Genomic DNA, 17,842 nt, shown 5'->3' with positions numbered 1-17,842 from the left:
GAGACAGAGAGAGAAAAAACAAACAATTATCACCGGCGAGGGCGTGCCGTCCGCCGGCGGTTGAGAACATTCTGAAAACAGATAGACAGACAGAGATTGCAATTTGACCTAATTGCACATAACAACAACGACGTGACAACCACGTTTTGAAAACTCACCAAATCTCAACCGTCCACTCCGATTTGTGGCACCCTTCTCAGCCCTCCGATCACCAACGCGTTGTCTTGCCTCTCTCATTAATTCATTTCTCTAACAGAAAAAACCGCTACAACTCCTTCTCTCTTTCCTTCTTCATTCCACCCCAAGCTCTGGTTTTTTCCTTCCACCGCCACCCTCACGCCTTCAAAATCAAAACCCTTTTCCTTTTACGTGCGTTTTCGTTTCTCTCTTCATCATTGCCTAAAGGGTTTCTTGTTCCAGCCATTGATGTAGCATTTTTAAAAACTTTCCAAATCTTGAAAAACCTTTTTTTTTCTTTTCATTTTCTTTCCATCTTTGGTGCCCTCCTCTCAGCACGCTTGCATGTGCATGCCTCCCCACTGTGGGGGCAAAAACAAAATATTAGTCGTTCAACGAGCTTTCTCGCATCAATTGCATTGCACCATCGAGCTGACATGGTATCATAAACAAGCCTTTTGTTTTTCCTTTGGACAAAACTTAGGTGTTGTTCTTAGAATCAGAGTTTTATATTAAGAATCTACGTTTTTAAAGATTTGCACTAAGGATAATATAGGTAAAACTCGAACTCTTATTGAAAAACACCACACGAGATAACTATCTTTTTCTTTTCTTTTGTTCTCTTTGAGGAGAAAAATAAAATTGAGTTTGAGGGTTTTTTTGTTTTTGTTTTTTATACCAGATGCTTGGAACAAGGAGAAGTATCTAGTGTCAGATGGGAAACAACTGTGTTGGATCGAGAACCTCTACTTCTGATGCCGGAACTCGTGGCTCTTCTGTTTCTAGTTCATACTGGTGGTGTCTTGGACAAAAGAAAGATTCTTCTCATACACAGAAAGGTGGCAAAAAGAACACAAAAGCCATAGAAACTGTTCAAGACCAGCCTCCAGAGGTACTGAAAATTGAGAGTGATGAAGTGAAGCCTCCTCGTCAAGCCAAAGAGACTATACCACCTCCGGAACAAACAAGGGCGCAGCCCCAAAAACCAAAGAGGCCACCCAATGTGAGGAAGCCGGCAAGTGCAGGCCTCAAAGCAGATTCTGTTTTACTAAGGAAAACCGGCCACCTTAAGGAGGGTTACAATATGGGACCAAAGCTTGGACAGGGCCAGTTCGGAACTACTTTCCTTTGTGTGGAGAAGGCTACTGGGAAAGAGTATGCTTGCAAGTCCATATTGAAGAGGAAGCTGGTGACAGAGGAGGATGTGGAGGATGTGAGGAGGGAAATTCAGATAATGCACCACTTGGCAGGCAGTCCTGATGTGATCTCAATCAAGGAGGCTTTTGAGGATGCTGTTTCAGTTCATGTTGTTATGGAGCTGTGTGCTGGCGGTGAGCTCTTTGATAGGATTGTCGAAAGAGGGCATTACACTGAGAGAAAGGCAGCCAAGCTTGCAAGAACAATAGTTGGTGTCATTGAGTCTTGCCACTCTCTTGGAGTCATGCATAGGGATCTTAAGCCTGAGAATTTTCTCTTTGTTAATCAAGAAGAAGAATCCCCTCTCAAGGCTATAGACTTTGGACTTTCTGCTTTTTTCAAACCAGGTTTGTCAAAAATGTTTCTTTGTTTCTTCCCCTTGTTGCTTTTGGTTTCTTTAAGAGTTGCTATGGGCCAATGATTCTGATTAATATCCATTAGGTGTGAGCTGTGACTTTTATGTTGAATTTAATATCCATGTTTGACAAATAGTCATATTACTGTGATTATATTACTAAGAGTGCAGTGATCATCGACAAGCACTTGGATGTGAGAAATTTCTGCATTGCTCTACTCATATTGTAACCCTCATCATTTGCAGGAGAAATTTTCAATGACGTTGTAGGAAGTCCCTATTATGTAGCACCTGAAGTTCTACGCAAGCGTTATGGCCCCGAAGCAGATGTATGGAGTGCTGGTGTCATTATATACATTCTCTTATGTGGGGTGCCTCCATTTTGGGGAGGTAATAGCTCCTAACATAACTAGCACAATATGATCCAACCATTTTGGTTACCTTTTACTGAATCTTGTAAGAATATGCAATGACAATATAAAGGTTTTACATAGTCATCCGACAAATACAATGACAGTAACTTTTTTTCTTCCTTAAATGTTACTTGGTAACAGAAACGGAGCAAGAGATATTCGACGCAATTTTGCATAATCAACCCGATTTCTCATCGGATCCATGGCCTTCCATATCTTCAAGTGCAAAAGACTTGGTTAGAAAGATGCTTGTCAGAGACCCTAGTAAACGGATATCAGCTTTTGACGTTCTTCGTAAGATTATATACTACAATCTCTTTTAGATGTCAGTGAAACAAAAGTTATTACTCTCACACCACGTTTGCCAAGTGATAATACACTATATATATTTCTTCTGCTCAGCCTTCTTTATTCTTTTAGATGACAACAGTTCTGTTTCATACACCTGCATCACTTAAAGTTTATAAATAAGTTACTCATTCAGTTTTTCATTAAAATTCTGTATGTTAAATATTTTAATTTTATTATCCAACAAACTGATGGAGAATATTGTATCTTGGGATGAAAGATTAAGCATTGTATTACTATTTTCAGAAGTGAGTGTGTTATAAAATGGTGGAACTTGAGGTATTCGACAACATTGTTGATGATGATTTCCTGAATTATTTGGCAGGTCACCCCTGGATTCAAGTTGATGGAGAAGCTCCTGACAAGCCGCTTGATTCTGCAGTTTTAAGTCGCCTAAAGCAGTTTTATGCAATGAACAAACTCAAGAAAATGGCTCTCAGAGTAAGTTTTTTTTAAGTCTCTAGTCCCTTTCCATGATTGTATTTAATTTTCCTCTCTAAGCATGGATGTGTTTGAGAATAAACTGAGCAAATCTCTATAAGAGTATACACCATTTTTATATGGTGCTCTTGTTCAATTCTACTCTATATGAGACACTTGTACAAACTCTTTGATCCAACAGGATAACTATAGTTTGTGCAATTTTTATTTTATTTGCAAAGTTGAATATGGCATCTTATTACTATTATTGCTGCTGCTGCTAAATTGTATTGCTTAATGTTGGAAATCTCTGCTTAGAAGTCCAAACTTAGCTAAATTATTGCTGGTTTATGCAGGTCATAGCACAGAATCTCTCTGAAGAAGAAATTGCAGGGTTGAAAGAAATGTTTAAGGCGATAGACACAGACAATAGTGGTCAAATTACTTTTGAAGAACTCAAGGTTGGACTGAAAAAGTTTGGTGCTAATCTCAATGAATCTGAAATATACGACCTTATGCAAGCAGTAAGTGTTCGGAATCATCTTACTTTATTACCTTAATTTCATAAAATTAGAGATTGATAATAGGTGATAGCATAGGAAAGGTAAAGTTTTTCAATAGTACATTGTTCTGAACCATGGAATCCAATTTTGTATGGATTCCAGGCAGATGTTGACAACAGTGGCACAATTGACTACGGAGAATTCATAGCTGCAACATTGCATCTCAACAAGGTTGACAGAGAAGATCATTTAGTTGCAGCTTTTGCTTACTTTGATAAAGATGGAAGTGGCTACATCACCCAAGATGAGCTTCAACAAGCTTGCGAAGAATTTGGCATTGGAGATGTTCGCTTGGAGGAAATGATCCGAGAAGCTGATCAAGATAATGTGAGTATACATACACTATACATATATATATAGTAAATTAAGACCATCATGCTTTCTGAACTGTGCTGAAGAATATATTATTGATGGAAAGTTTTTGGTGGCCATAAAACATCTTTAAGATTGACATTACACTAATTTTATGGTATGATAAAATTCCAAATTTTGATGACTGTGTGTATGGTTTGGCCTCTCAGGATGGACGAATAGACTACAATGAATTTGTGGCTATGATGCAGAAAGGCAATGCAGATATGGGTAAGAGGGGTCGAAAGGGTAGCACTAGTTTTAGAATATTTAGGGAGGCACTACCGGTGTGTTAACTAAGAAATAGTGGGTGAATTTCTCTGTGTATTTGTTTTTTCTATCATTTTTTGGTAAATTAGCATTTCCTCAACGGTTTGCTGAGCTTAGTATCTCTTGAGGAACTTCAATCACTTGTATTGCACACAGAAACATTAACACATAGCCTTACATTATGGATAAAAACACTGATTTGGCAACTTTGTTTCTCAAGTACTACAAAGAAATTCAAGTTTAACAAGAGAAAATGACTTCACTACAGAGTTGGTAAAGAGGAGTTTTCAAAGGGGTTTTTGTTATGGTTTTACACTACAATTGAAGTTCAAAGTGTTATCATGATATCTGATATCTGATGTAAGAAATGTTCCTCTCTGTCTCCATTTCATTCATGACACAAGGTTCTGTGTTGTTGCCTCACTGCTAAACTCTTGTATACTCTCACAAATACATATATGCTATAAGAACACAAGTATAGTTATTCAAACATAATTTAATATCATATTTTTAATAATAATTTTCAAAATTACTTTAAGGGTGTAAATATAGAAAATGTTTATATAAATAATATTATATATAAAGCTTGGTGACAGCAAATGACAACTTTGAGTGGTTGAATTATAGGGGTTTACGTTCAATAATTCTTGTTCAGCCAACCCTAATTCTGTGATGAGGACAATGGAACTAACACTCAATTGTGGTCAATATCATCCATTTGGAACCTAAATTATTAGGTTTTTGTTACATGTCATCCAAAGTATGGTTTTAATTTATTTATATTAAATAATAAACCTTTAATATTAAAATTTTTATTTTTAACTATAGTAAATATTTGCTTTTAAAAAATACTCGAAGTTGGTATTCATGTTTTCTAATTTTTTTTTAATTCATGAGTCGGACTATGAATAAATTATTATTAATCCTAATAAAATATAAGTTACTTCACTTATAATATATTAAAATTGAAGGAAAACCATTGTTGGAATTAAAGAATTTTAATTAATAAATAGGTTAATTTGAATTCTTTGCTGAGTTTTTTTATGTTATTTTCTGCTGTATCTTTAAAATATACTCATGATGCTCACTGTTTTTAATGTTTTAAAATGTCTTAATTATTTTGAAATATTAAAAACAGTGTATTTTGAAAACATAAATAGAAAAAAAAAACTCAATAAAGAAAATGGACTCTTAAAATTAAAATTACTCTATTCTTTTAAAAAAAATTAATAAAATTCTAAACAAAAAATTTGAAGTCCTAAATATAACAACTTTCATACTAGAATGAAAGGAAAATTTAAAATCATTCACTATATATATATATATATATATATATATATATATATATATATATATATATATATATATATTTCTCTTACCTATGTTACTTTGGAACAAAAGTGTATGGGCTGGCCCCTTCTTACAAAATGGGCTTGATTAATGTAATTTAACCCAATAGGAACAAGTTTAATTAAAATTTTAATTTCTAAACTTATTCACATATTATACACAATTGAAGTTGCTAATTTAATTTGCTTGAACAAAATTTTACGCACGTGATTGAATCAATACTTCCACGTGGATTGGATTAAATAAATTGAACCATATTTAAAATTTAACTCAATTACTTGACAACTTGTTTAATTTATTAACCAAGTTTTTTTAAGCTAATCAACAAAACGAGTCTTAAACTAATCCTAATTATCAAGCCACTAATTATTTGCTATATTATTATAGAAATGACAAGGATTTGCTTAAGATTTTGATATTTAGTTGTTTACACCATTATTTTGTGCTGAATATGCACCACCACATCACCCTTTAAGACCACTCCAAAACAATGATGAAACCCTATTTATTTATTTATGAATAAGGTCCCCTATGCACACAAATGAGTTGGATTGGTTGGGCAATTAATTATAAGTATTTAATTATGTGGGGCCTCTAATCAAGAGATTAGTAAAAAGTGTTGATGCCTCAATTTTGTCTTAAAAGATTTAATTGATTGTTAAGTATCATCCTTCACTTAGTCAAATCTCCAACTTCATAGTTTCAATCACAATTAATGAGAATGCTATCTAATCTAATCTACCCTTGTTAGGCTAAATCATTTACCTAATTAATAGAAACTATCTATTTACTTTATTCTTCTTAATAACACACTATATATTGAATTTTTACTATTATAAGATTATTACAAACAAATTTTACATTGATCTTAAGCATAGTTTAAACTACCAAAACTATTTGCTTAATTAAATTTTTAGAAATCATGAACAAAATTAATTTCAAATATTAATTAAGAGAGGAGTGAAAAAAAAAGTTTAGTATTGATTATTAATATATATGAGTTGTCCTCTTGGTAGTGTCATTTTTATTTCATTTTCTTTCTTTATCTGAGTTTTATTTTCTCCATAAACATAATAAGATAAAGTGATGTGTCTTGAAAATGGATTTAGGAGGTACGTAATTTGCATAATGAGAGGGGTCACTTAGAAAGTTGAAAAGCTTATTCTAACCTTTGAAGAAAGCATGGATTTACCTATGAAATACACTACAAAGCCATGCTTTCATCTTTCAATCATACATTATAGGCCAAATTAAATTTTCATGCTTATGACTGCTAACTTTAAGAAAACAAAAATCAACCAATAATTAAATAATAATATTCTGATAATCTATCTAATGATTTCATTCATAATTTAAACTTTCTACTTGACCTAATTTTTTGCTGAAAATATTCTACTCTTTTAAAGTAAATTTCGACGTATAATTTAAAAGAACCTCTATGAAATAAAAGTAACTTTTTAATGAAAGAAGAAATATTTACAAAATGTAATTAATTAAACAAATTTATGCTAAGGAAAGTAAAACTATAGAGCTAAGCCTTACCCACATGTTAAGATTTTTTAGGTTTAATTGTAGTTTCGATCCTTCATTTTATAAATTTTCAGTTTTATTTTTATTTTTCTCAGAAATGGTATCTGTAATTTGGTCTTTATTTTTTTTTTCTGTGATTTTTCTTGTCCTTTACTTTTTAATCAGTTGCATTTTCTTTTGTTTTGCTAACATTTGATTATACAGGTTAAAGGACTTTTTATATGTAATAAATTAACTTTTTATTACATTTTTAGTGAATTATAAATAAATTGCCTATGTAAGTGTTTTAACATATGAGATTAAGATTAAACGTTTTAAAACTGAACAGATAATTAAAATTAAAGTATCAAAAGTGTAAAAAAATCATGAACCAAAATTCCGGATTTACCAAAACATAGAACTCAATACTGCATAAAAAAAAATAGCAACAAAAACTGTGGACTTTTAAAAAAAAGTAGAGATTAAGATTAAGTACAGAAATTTAAGGAACAAAACTACATATTCTGTAAAATATAAGAAACAGAATTTTAATTAAACTGAATTAACAAAAAAACATTCCTAAATTTTAGTATTATATATCCAAGCACTTAATTACACACACATATAAATTCTATAGTAAAAATCACCATCACAATAGCACATACACAATTCAAATAACAAAAACAGAAAAAGTAGAATAATAAATTTTTTAAATAGCAACAAATTTTAAAGTTGAAAAATAATTAGTTATAATAATTAATTTATAAACTAAAAAATATTAGTAAATTAGTATATAAAATAGTTTCTATTATGAATAAAAAATTATAATTAGTTTGTGAATTAGATTTTAAGTTTGTTTTACTAAAAGAATTAATGCCTAAATTGATCACTAATAAATTAGAGATAAAATTAAACATTAATTCATTTAGTAATTTACATGAAGTAGTGTAACTTCCAATCAACAATAAGATAAAGGAATGCAACAGTCTTTGTATGAGAATAATAATATAATGTCTTGACCGCAAAAGGATCCATATGAAGTAAGAAAGTAAGAATGGTCATTAAACAGTATATAAAACAGTATATATCTTAAGAATTTATCTTAATGGAAAAAAGAACATAATACAAAATTGTTTTGCTTGTTCCTTAACATGGTATAGTCTTTCGTTTACCTAGAAAAAAGTCTAAGACTATATTCAACCACTTACACCCTTCATCATACTATGGATCACCTTATAACTTTTATTACCATTTTCTCATCTTTGAATACAACACCCTTCTTCTGAGAGATATCAAATTCTTTTTCAAATTAGACACATACCTAATTACATCTAGTAGTTTCCAATTCCATGATGCATCCTAATCCTTAACCTAAACTTTAAGATTTCAATACTAATGATCATACATGTCTCAATATCTTTAAGGAGATTAAATTATTCTTTAAAGTTTTAGTAAACTCTTAAAATCACAAACAATTAGAAGTCACGTGTAATGAACACCTTAATCCATTATTCACTCAATATCATTAATGCTACTAGACATCATAAGAGCATATAATAATTCATAACCATTTTTTACTAGAGTTGCATCACCAAACCTACCAAACCTTGATGGTTTATGAAGGTTGTTAATTTTCTTCTGCTTATTAGGACAAGACCTCTTTATATGACCTTCCTTACAATGAGAACATCTAATGTTTGAAACATTACCTCCATCATTCATTTATCTTGACTTAGATCTTTCTACTTTGGACATTCTACCTTGTTATTAGTCCATCTTCCTTTTTTGGATGGTTTCACCTAAAACTTGCTTGTTTAATTTATTTGGACTCATAGCAATTCAAACTTCAAGAGAGAAGTCTCTCTTCCGTATAACTATATTTCTTAAAAATCATCATGCATCTTAACCAACAAACACAACAACAAAAATGTTTTATCTTCATCTTTAATATAGACATCAATATTCTCCATACTGAGAATTAGTTATTGAATTTATTTAGTTGTTCAAATATTACCTTTTCATTTCTCATATTATATGATTACAATGTTTGTTTCAAATATAAACTATTAACAAAGACTTTATTATATAGGTTTAATATCTTGGTAGGTCCCTATTTTAGTTCATAATCTCAAATAGGTCCCTCTTTTTTTGGCGTTTCAATTTGGTTCTTTTTATGTAAAATTGAAGCAATTAGAGGCTTACCGTCAAATTGCACAAATAGCCGTTTAAGTTTGGGTTACGTGACATTAAAACTGTATTCATTAATCTCACGTGGCATTAAAAACGATTTTTTTTAAAAAAAAATTGGATTGCACATGTGTTGAATCAAATTTAGGGAAGGACAAAGCTGGGAAAATGTAAAAATTTATGTGCAGCCCCCTAGGGTCGCATAAGGGAAAACTCTTTCCCATCTCTTCTCTGTTCCAGTTAAATGCAAAAGTCCAGAAGCTTGAAGCTTCTTCCCTTTCTCTTTTCACGCGAACAAACTCAACGTTGAAGGCGAGAATATTCTGCGTTTTCGAGCAGAGGCAGAGACCTTGTAGATGCGCGACGATAACAAATCGATGGTGTAGCGAGGTTGCGGCGAATGCACGAGGACGTTGGCCGGTCCGATTTATGGTGCAAGGAGAGAGGCTCCCTTTCTTTTTCCCTCTTAAAGAGAGAAGCATTGATTTGTGTCACGTTTCAGGCTTTGGTTTCGAATTTTGCAGGGCAATGGAGGGAGTTTTGTTCTTCTGTTTCGGTTTGGGCATGTGTTCGCAGAAGAGGAGGCTCATTTTCCTTTCCTCGGTTGCTAGTCATTCTCACATGGAGGGTTCGTTTCGGCATCTCAGTGGTCGTTCTCGTGGGTGGTGGGGATCGCGAAGGCTTTCTCCTCCGAATCAACATGCGGAATGGGATGCGTTCTTGGTTGCATTTCAGAGTAGGTTTTTTTTCTGAAATTGGAATTAGGGATTTGATTCATCTGTTTTCTCTGCAGATTGATGGTTATAATTTGGGTTTCGTGTCTTGAATTGGTGGTTATGCAAAGTGTATTCATGTTGCATTTCGTTATCCATCGCTTCCAACCCGATGTTCTTCACCCACGAACCCTCGCGCTTCGAATCGAATCGAAGAAAGAACGTTTTCTTTTCTCTCACATGAACACAAACTCTAATAATACGGAGCCCCAATTTTTTTTCCAAATCTCATTTGCATTTCTGAATTGCAGGGAACTGCACTTAAATTTTCACATTTTCCCCACTTTACCCTTCCCTAAATCTGATTCAACATTTGTGCAATCCAAATTTTTAAAACAAAATTTGTTTTTAATGCCACATGAGATTAATGAATACACTTTTAATGCCACGTAACCCAAACTTAAACGACGGTTTGTCCAATTTGACGACAGACTTCTAATTGCTTTAATTTTACAAAAAAAGAACCCAATTGAGACGCCGATAAAAATAGAGACCTATTTGAGATTCTGGACTAAAATAGGGACTTATCGAGACATTAAACCTATATAAGCTTTTAAGATTCATTCATACTTGCAATGGTCTTTTCTCTCAACTTTTGTCTTAACACTTTACCCTAAAACTAAGAACAACTATATTGTAAAGAGATAAGTCTTTATTCAAGCGACTAACACTGAGCTTTTTAACATGTTCTTACCTACTTCTATATTCAAGTGAAAATTCTTAATTTCACATAACTATTATTTTAACAAATAAAAAAAAGTAAAAGCATTATAGAACAAATTTCTATCAATTTAATCAAAACTCACAAAAAACAACAATAATAAATATTTTAATAATAAACACATATTTATTTAGAAATTATCAAGTTCACACATATTAATGTGATTGTAAAGTGATCTCCACAGTGGAAAATAAGTTTTTTTTACGATGTACACTTCACATCAACTAATCAACTAATCAATAATAGATTTGAAGAAAAGGTAATAGCATAGTAAAAAAAAAATTAATATCTATACTCTGGTTACTATAGAATACACAAAATAGAAAATTGGCCAATTTTAAATTGTTGTGCTCTATTTGTTTTGATTCACTATTTTTGTTTTTTATATGCTTTTTGTTTTAACTTAATTATTAGTGTATTGCAGGTAATGACAAGGTCATGAGTTAGAAAGAGCATGAACATATGGGTGACAGCAACACGCAGGTTGTAGTATGAAAGGCAACCTTAAAGATCTCTTAGCTTCCTATGAATTTAGAATATAAGTGTCATCTATCTCAATTCCTAAACAATGTAAAGTTTCAAAATGTAACTAATGATAATTTCAAAAGAGAAAATGAAATTAGAGAACAATAAGAATAATAGAATTGTGAAATCCAATATGAAGCAGAGACACATGCATGCATCAAATAATTGTGTGACATTCCATTGTGAAGAGTGCAAGAAGCATTAGTTACTTGTCTGATGCCATGTGTGGCTGTTGCAGAAGCTATAGAGAACTCCATCAATGGTTTGGTCCACCAACACTCTTTACCCATGCAAACCCTAATTGGATGTCTGCGCGTGCAACCCACGCGCTGCCGTGAACCCATTCCTCCACACTCCAAGCACCCTGCTTTTGTTTTCAATGCAATGTATCATCAACAAAATCCACATCCAATTTTCTTTATATACAGATAGAACAAGAAAATGTACCAAAGAAACAATCAAAACAAAAACAAAAACAAAAAGCATATGCAACTCATATATAATCATTGTTCCTTCGAAAAGAATTAAAAGAATCCGTAATAAGCTAACGGATTTTCTGGTTTTTTTAAATAAAAAAATAGCTTTGGAAATAGATTTTTTTAGTCATGGGATGAGTTAGGGAGGGTGGGGTTTTGGATTAAAAAACGTAATATTTTTATTTTCATTGGGTATACTTTTTAATATAATTAATAGAATGATATCAAAATGAACATCCTAAAAAAATTGAATTTTTTTACGTAATAAATAAAAGAGATTTGACTTTCAAAGTACTCGTTATAAAAATTGTTAATTTTACTAATTATAACATGATGTTTTGTTATTGAATTGTTTTTAGGTTAGCATTTTAGTTTAGTTTATAATTAGGTTTAAATATTTTAGTTGTCCTTATTTATGTGGGGTTTTTTCACTTAGATCCTCGTCTTATAAGTTTTGCCAATTTAGTCATTTAAATTAGGTTTAAATTTTTTATGACATGTCAGATTGACGTGGACAATTTTTTGAGACATGGCTTGCACATACCTTATACGTGGCTTTTTATTAAATAATCCCTTTACGTGTTATTTTATAAAAGAAACATTTTAAACCCTTCTCCACCTACATCATCGGACTCCACCACGACCTCATCCACGAAACCCATCTTTCCCACATCTTTTCCCCACCGCCAAGATCCTCACCTCCTGCAACGGCCTCCTCTGCCTCTGCCACAGCACTGCCCTATCCATCCTCAACCCAGCCACCCGTCAAATCAGACAGGTTCCCATCGCAAACATTTTGGCCTTCAACTACATCGGATTCGGGTTCAGCCCCCTCGCCGACGATTACAAGATCGTCCGAATCTCCATGTGCATCGTCCCCTCGGATGACCAGGTGGTCATTCTCGACAACGTTAGGGTAGACAATAATGGTGGTGGTGGTGGCGAAATAGGGGCTTTTTAGGATGGTTTTGGTGGAGGGATTTTGGGGGATTCGGGTTTTGGACTTGATGCTGGTGTAATCTTTGGAACCTTTTTAAAAGGAAAAAATGGAGTTCATCAAACGTTCAAAAATCAACAGTTAATAAGTTTATGTAGAATCTGATTATCTCCCACGGCAAAATCTAATTGAGCAATCCGCAAAAGCACAAAAAGGGTATATGATTATTATATATATATATATATATATATATATATATATATATATATATATATATATATAATCTTTTATAATTAAGAACCTCTAAACATTGTTTAGAATGAACTCCAAAATCACTATACATTTTAGAAACAAAAAGAAGAAAATCTCAGAGTGCATCGATTGGTGAAAAATGAAAGCAAAGAAATTTACTGTAAAGAAACCTACTTTTATTTAATCTGAGGGAAACCCAAATGCTGAAACTTGTAGAGATGAACATCAGTAGTAAAGACCAAACCTTTTGTTTAGACTTACATAACCCTTTTCACATTCTTCTCTTTACACCTGATAATTTTTTTTAAGTTTTCACAGTCTTCTTCCACCTCCATCTTCATGCATCAAAGTCAGAGAGACAGTGAAGATGCAGGGAGCGAAGGAAGGAAGGAAGGGGAAGCTGGGGATGACAATGGAGGTGTTCGAGGTGCGCAGCGGTGGTGGAGTTTTCCAAACCCAATTTTTAAAATGTTTCTTTTATCAAATGCCACGTAAAATGGTCTATCAATGTCACGTTCAAAAAATTGTCCATGTTAATCTGACATGTCATAAAAAACTTAACATTGTTAAGTCAATTTAACGATAGAGACCCAATTGAGTCAATTTTTCAATATAAAGGACTAAATTGACAAAACTTATAAGACGAGGATCTAAGTGGGAAAACCCCACATAAATAGGGACAATTAAAGAGTTTAAATCTTATAATTAATATACACCAAAGAACCTGATTAAGTAGCTTTATAAAAAAAATAAGAAAAAAAAAACTTACGTGTTTTTATTTTCATATTTAAAATTTTGCTTAAAGATATTCAATTATTTTGAAAATAAACAAAGATCTTTAAAATTTCTATATTATTTAGATTAAATTTCTAAATTAAATTTGTATGGTATATATCCTTTTAGTCAATAAGTCAAATTTATTGACAAGTAGATTAGGTAAAAATCTATAACGATTATTATAAATAAAAGTCTAACTTATGGTTGTTCACACATATATGCATCATTTCATCTAAACTTTTCGGATTGGTCATTTAATGAATTTAGCATCAAAATACATTTTCTAAGTATGGATCATGTTGAATGAATGAAAGATCTCAAAGACCGAAAAAATAAGAGACATGAACAGTTTGTGACAAAGTTATATTGGAATAGACCGTACTCGATCGATCCATATCAAAACATTTTGGCACCTACCTAAAACTAAGCAAACATTTTTTTTATCCCATGGTAACCACAAGGAACATGACGAGCAATATGGTAAAGGTCAATGAGAAATATATCAACCATTTGGTTGGTCATTCGACCTTAACCACTCGGACACCTATTCGACTTCAACCTCTTGGCCTCAATTTCTTTATCGACTTTTCAGTCTTGACATTTCGACTCGTCTATTCAGCTTCAACCTCTCGGTCTCGATTTCTTTGTCGAGTTTTTAATCTTGACGCCCTAAACCATTCGCTTAACCATTTAACCTTAACCTTTTTGCCTCAACATTCAGTCGGTCATTCAACTATCATTCGACCTCAACCTTTGGACCTCAATTTTTCTATCAACTTTTTAGTCTTGACATTTCGACCTCAACCTCTCGGTTTTGATTTCTTTGTCGAATTTTCAGTCTTGACATTTTGGCATGACCATTCAGCCTCAACAATTCGATCGACCATTCAGCCTCAATCATTCGACCTTAATCGTTAAGCCTCAACCATTCAGGTTGGTCATTCGACCTTATCTATTTGACCTCAACCTTTCAGTCTCAACCTCTTAGGCTCGATTTCTCTATCGAATTTTCAATCTTGATATTTTGGCTCAATCATTTGGCTTTAACCTTTCGACCTTAATCATTTAGTTGAGCATTAGCCTCAACCATTTGGCTCAGAAATTCAACCTCAACCATTTAGCCTCAACCATTTGGCTTAACCATTCGACCTCAACCATTCGATGACCTCAACCATTCAGTAGGCTACTCGGTTTCATCCTTTCAGCCTTTGATCGCCTCAACCTCTCGAGGAACCCTTCTCGAAAAATTCATTAGGTAAGGGCTAGTTCCAACCAAGGAACCCTTCTCGAAAACTCCATTGGGTAAGGGTGAGTTCCAACCAAGGAACTCCTTTTGAAAACTCTATTGGGTAAGGGTGAGTTCGAACCAAGGAACCCCTCCTAAAAACTCCATTGGGTAAAGGCAAATTCCAACCAAGAAACCTCTCTCAAAATCTTCATTAGATAATGGTGAGTTTCAACCGAGGAAACCCAACCGAAAATTCCATTAAGTAAAGGCAAGTTCTTACCGAGGAATCCTTCTTGAATCCATTGGGTAAGAACGAGTTCCAACCAAGGAACCCCTCCAAAAACTTCATTGGATAAGGGCGAGTTTCAACTAAGGAACCCCTCCCTATTGAACTAAAACATTTTAGTAAGGATGGGTTCCAACCAAGGAACACCTCTCAAAAACTCCATCAACTAAGGATTAGCTCCAACCAAGGAATTCCTCTAAATCGAACTATATCATTCGACATACATGAGAGTTAAGTACTTTTTTCTTTTCAAACCCCTATATCCCTTCAGTTATAGGTACTCGAGCTTAAGGACCTAGTATATGGTACATACCTTTTTGGTTAATAAGTCAGGTTGACTGACAAACCGACTAGACCGATCACCTTCGAGTCTATCACTTCATAGGCGATCACCCTTAGGCCAATCATCCTCAGACTGATCACCCTTGGACTAATCATCCTGATCGACTAGTTGCAAAATAAAGTTCAGATTAACACTTAACCAAGATATCCACGAATCAACCAACTAATACTAGCTTAGATGTAATTATACCATGAATAAGTCAACAAAAATGTAAAAGTCATAACAAATAGTATAAATAAAAGTTTAAAGTATGATTGTTCACACATACATGCATCACTGCATTTAATACCATTTTGATCAGTCACCTAATGACTTTAGTATCAAAGTACCTTTTCTAGGTATCATTCAAATAATATTTAATGAACGGAGACCTCAAAGACCAAACAGACAAAAGCGCAAATAAAAAAACTATTCGAAAATTGATAATACTCAACCAACCCATACCAAAACATAAATTAAGTTAATTTTTCTCAAATTATCTAACACAAAATAAATGAAAAACAATAATTCACACAGGAATCAATCCTGCACACACTACTCGACGAAAAAAAAATAGAATATGAAACACATTTCTCTACGTTTTTCTTTTTCCTTTGGCTTTTCCTAATGGGCAATAATACGGTGTTCTGGAGAGAATATAAACGACGAGATGATGCATTTTTACGACCGTTGATATAATAGTATTTAAATGAAAGGGCGACCTTTAAAGTTATAATATTTTATGAAATTTGCAGTATCATCCCGTCCATTATTGTTATTATTACATCAGTAGCAACGATGAAGACAATGCATGCCTTGAATACCAATAATTGGAGAAGCTTTCACAACATGTTTCATTATGTTAATTTAAAAATGGAATTAAATTTCATCGTTAAAAAACAATATAAAAGTATAATTTATTAGAAACAAATTACTAATTAAATTAAATTTATTTTTGAGATTACCTTATTAGACGTAGTAAAGATAGTTAAAAGTGTTAATTATATTATATATACTTTTTTTGTCTTTCTTATATTTGGTATTGTTTTATATAACTTAAAGTTTCGTACTAGTTAGAAGTTGATAATAAATTTTATTTCATTACTATTATTATGAATATTTTTAAAGATAAAATCGTGACAAATGGTTACATTTTAAAATTAATAATATTTCATATAGAATAATTGATCTTAGTAATAATATTTCAACTAGAGCTGTCAAAACGGGTAATCCGGCCCGATTTGACCTGACCCACCACGGATTTGTGGGTTAAACGGGTTGATTCATTGGCTCACTTAATTAACTTTTTTTCACCCTCTTCTTCTCAGATTCTTATAAGATGTTACTTTGATCGATCAAATTGAAACAATAATAATTGGATCAATTGATATAAAAGAAAATGAAAAAAAAAATATATTGTTATATATATTCTAAGCTATCAAACATAAAATTTTGTCAATTTAGTTTAATTAGACATTCACAACCGTTTGACCAAGAAACTACATATATCTATTAACAAAAATATATAACACAAGATAAAACTATCAAGCTTGTAGATAGGTCTAAAAACAAGATAAAACAAATTATATATTCGTGAATTATCCAATCTATAATATTATCCATCTATTAAATTGGAGTCTTGAATGCATAAATCCACAGTATTATGCTCTCTTAAAGCATCTTCTTCTTTATCTCCATCTATACTATTATCCAATCTATAATCTTAGGGTTTTATTTGCAGAGGAAAACTTTTGGAAAGAAAGCAACGGGAAAGACTTTATGTGCATTTTGAATAATTAATTTAATTAATTTGATTTCAATAAAAAAATAGAATTTGAATAATTAATTTAATTTAATTAAAAAAATAGATGGGTTGGTGAGCCAACCCGATCCATCACGGGTTCAACCAGTGTGAGCCAGGTTCTTAGTGAGCCGGGTCAAAATTGGCTCGCATCAAAATTTTTGTTTTTTTTTCAATCCATTTTGACGGCACTAATTTCAACAAACTTAAAGTTTGAGTATTAAAGTTCTATGTAGAAATGAAAAAAAAAATCCAAGTACAAGTAATTACTATTTTTAATAATTGAGAGGGTCTTGATTTCCTACTTTTTTTTCACATATATAAATTAATGAATAATTCAAAGTATTTTTCTTAATTTTAATATATTTTATATATGGACTCTCTCACATTTGTATACACTTATAAAAGAAAATTTTGGCATTTCAAAATTATTTTTTGAAGATATGTCATAGCTAAAGACAAACTCTTCTTCTCGTAGTCTTTAATTGAGAAAATAAAAAAGGTGTTTTTAAAATAAACCTTAATTTTTCTTAAACTCAAGTGAAAGTTTAGGTACTTTTAATATATAACTTACAAGTAAAAGTAAAAAATAATTTAAATATAC

General features: G+C 32.2%; 1 protein-coding gene across 1 annotated transcript; it reads left to right on the top strand.

Annotated features, from left to right (window-relative positions):
- Positions 1-851: 851 nt before the first annotated feature.
- LOC124833082 (calcium-dependent protein kinase 26-like) lies at positions 852-4,359 on the top strand. Its single transcript, XM_047307470.2, has 7 exons — positions 852-1,721; positions 1,976-2,119; positions 2,284-2,436; positions 2,816-2,931; positions 3,267-3,434; positions 3,576-3,800; positions 3,995-4,359. The coding sequence occupies exons 1-7, from the start codon at positions 893-895 to the stop codon at positions 4,118-4,120; spliced, it is 1,761 nt and encodes a 586-aa protein (XP_047163426.1). The 5' UTR covers positions 852-892; the 3' UTR covers positions 4,121-4,359.
- Positions 4,360-17,842: the final 13,483 nt, after the last annotated feature.

The sequence above is a fragment of the Vigna umbellata genome, chromosome 8 (genome assembly GCF_029865625.1).
Source record: "Vigna umbellata cultivar VRB3 chromosome 8, Vumbellata_1.0, whole genome shotgun sequence".
NCBI classification, from domain to species: Eukaryota; Viridiplantae; Streptophyta; class Magnoliopsida; order Fabales; family Fabaceae; genus Vigna; species Vigna umbellata.
The sequence above is the reverse complement of the archived record's forward strand: the minus strand, read 5'-3'. Positions and strand labels throughout refer to the sequence as shown.

What these genes read in the sequence shown, in the direction of transcription:
- LOC124833082 (XM_047307470.2), top strand. Translation starts at nt 893, where the DNA reads ATGGGAAACAACTGTGTTGGATCGAGAACCTCTACTTCTGATGCCGGA. An exon ending in GGTGCCTCCATTTTGGGGAG is followed by an intron (nt 2,120 to 2,283) that starts GTAATAGCTCCT and finishes ACTTGGTAACAG; the next exon opens with AAACGGAGCAAGAGATATTC. An exon ending in GAGAAGCTGATCAAGATAAT is followed by an intron (nt 3,801 to 3,994) that starts GTGAGTATACAT and finishes TTGGCCTCTCAG; the next exon opens with GATGGACGAATAGACTACAA.